This window comes from Gavialis gangeticus, unplaced genomic scaffold (assembly GCF_001723915.1).
Source record: "Gavialis gangeticus isolate Ggan-Ray unplaced genomic scaffold, GavGan_comp1, whole genome shotgun sequence".
Lineage (NCBI taxonomy): Eukaryota > Metazoa > Chordata > Crocodylia > Gavialidae > Gavialis > Gavialis gangeticus.
The window spans coordinates 7,953,895-7,955,405 of NW_017728995.1; the positions used below are offsets into that span (position 1 = coordinate 7,953,895).

At 44.1% G+C, this 1,511-nt stretch overlaps 2 protein-coding genes across 3 annotated transcripts in view; one reads left to right on the plus strand and one right to left on the minus strand.

The window, feature by feature from the left end:
* GFM1 (G elongation factor mitochondrial 1) overlaps nt 1-1,511 on the plus strand; it is a 77,296-nt gene that overhangs the window by 50,382 nt on the left and 25,403 nt on the right. The window lies entirely within an intron of this gene.
* Nucleotides 1-1,511, minus strand: part of LXN (latexin) — an 11,384-nt gene that overhangs the window by 6,951 nt on the left and 2,922 nt on the right. The window contains exons 2-3 of one of the 2 annotated variants that reach the window (XM_019503213.1): nt 620-682; nt 106-283 (exon numbers count right to left, since the gene is read on the minus strand). In XM_019503213.1, the coding sequence (XP_019358758.1) occupies nt 106-283; nt 620-682 (241 nt within the window). The remainder of the gene's footprint in view (nt 1-105; nt 284-619; nt 683-1,511) is intronic. The other variant, XM_019503214.1, reaches the window with a different exon arrangement.

Consider the following 1,511-nt stretch of genomic DNA (forward strand, 5'->3'; position numbering starts at 1 on the left):
TTTTTTTTTTTTTTTAAGATTAGTTTAGTGCAGCTGGCATTGTCTAGAACTTGACTGTGGAGGGCAGACATTTCTTCCAAAACCCATTTCCTTTCATCTTTGTACCTGGAATATTTTGTGCAACTAGTGGCTCCTGCAGGCTCTTAATTCTGCTGTAAAACTTGTTATCTGCTTCATCTGGGTTCTTCCCAAGTTCTCCTTCCACTGTGAAATGCACTTCTGGAGCACTGTGTTGGCTGCCCAGGTGGTAGAGAACCTCAGCAGTGCAGTTAACTGCATGACCCTGTTACAGAAGTAATTTTACAGATTTAATCCAACTTTAGTCTAGAAAAACAAAAGACAGGAGTTGGTATTTAGAAAAACCATACTGTATCAGTTTTACAGTTTTCTGCATTGGACATTTTATGAACGCAGAAAAGCGCTAACATCACTTCTGTAATTTGGAGGTGTTACATCATGATGGGCAGCAAATGAGACAAAAAAACATCTTTGACTTAGGCCAACTACCATTTCTCAACTTTCATCTCTTGATATGATAAGCCTTTATAGTTGTATGTAATGAAGAAATGGTTCCTTCAAAGAACTGGCATTCCAAGTAAGTAAATGAAACACAACTCACTTCCTGGACAGTGTCTTTCAATGTGAATTCAAGGTGATATTTATGTCCAGTCCCTGGAATGTCCTAAAGTGAGGCAATATAAAAAAAAATATTTAAAACTCTTACGTCCGTGCATTCTGTCAACTGTTCCAATTAGTCCTGTGAGCTATGACAAAGGAATACCACTCTGTACAGTACCCATACAACTCTATTATTCTCTTATACATTGACCAACTGATTCCTTAGTTGGTGTGGGCAAACTGAAATCCCATGTACATTTAAGAAATGTACCAGTGTTGGGGGTGCAGTTACACCAGAGGTTCTTCCCTCTTGCCAGAGCTACTACAGTTGCTTGGGGATGTAGGGGGGCAGTCAGGAAGGCCAAGGCAGAGATGGAACTGGGACTAGCTTCCTGGATTAAGGACAGTAAGAAGTCCTTCTTTAAATACATAGGGGGTAAAAAAAAGGTTCCGGGTAATGTGGGGCCCATGCAGGACACGTTAAGAAATTTGGTCGTCACACCAGACGATAAAGCCAACATATTTAACAGTTTCTTTGCCTCCATCTTCCTAAGCAGGGACCGGAACAGCCACCCCCCTGCTGGGCCCCCCTCAGGCCCCAAGGGAGGCACACCTGGGCCAAGGGTTAGTGAGGAACTAGTTAGGGAGCTTCTGGAGGGACTGGACATATTCAAGTCAGCCGGTTCCCACGATCTCCACCCTAGAGTACTAAAGGAATTGGCTGAGGTCATTGCAGGACCCCTGGCACGGCTTTACGAGCACTCGTGGTGCTCTGGTGTGGTGCCAGAGGACTGGAAGAGGGCCAACGTGGTTCCCATCTTCAAAAAGGGGAAGAAGGAGGACCCAGGAAACTATAGGCCAGTTAGTCTTACTTCGATCCTAGGCAAGCTGTT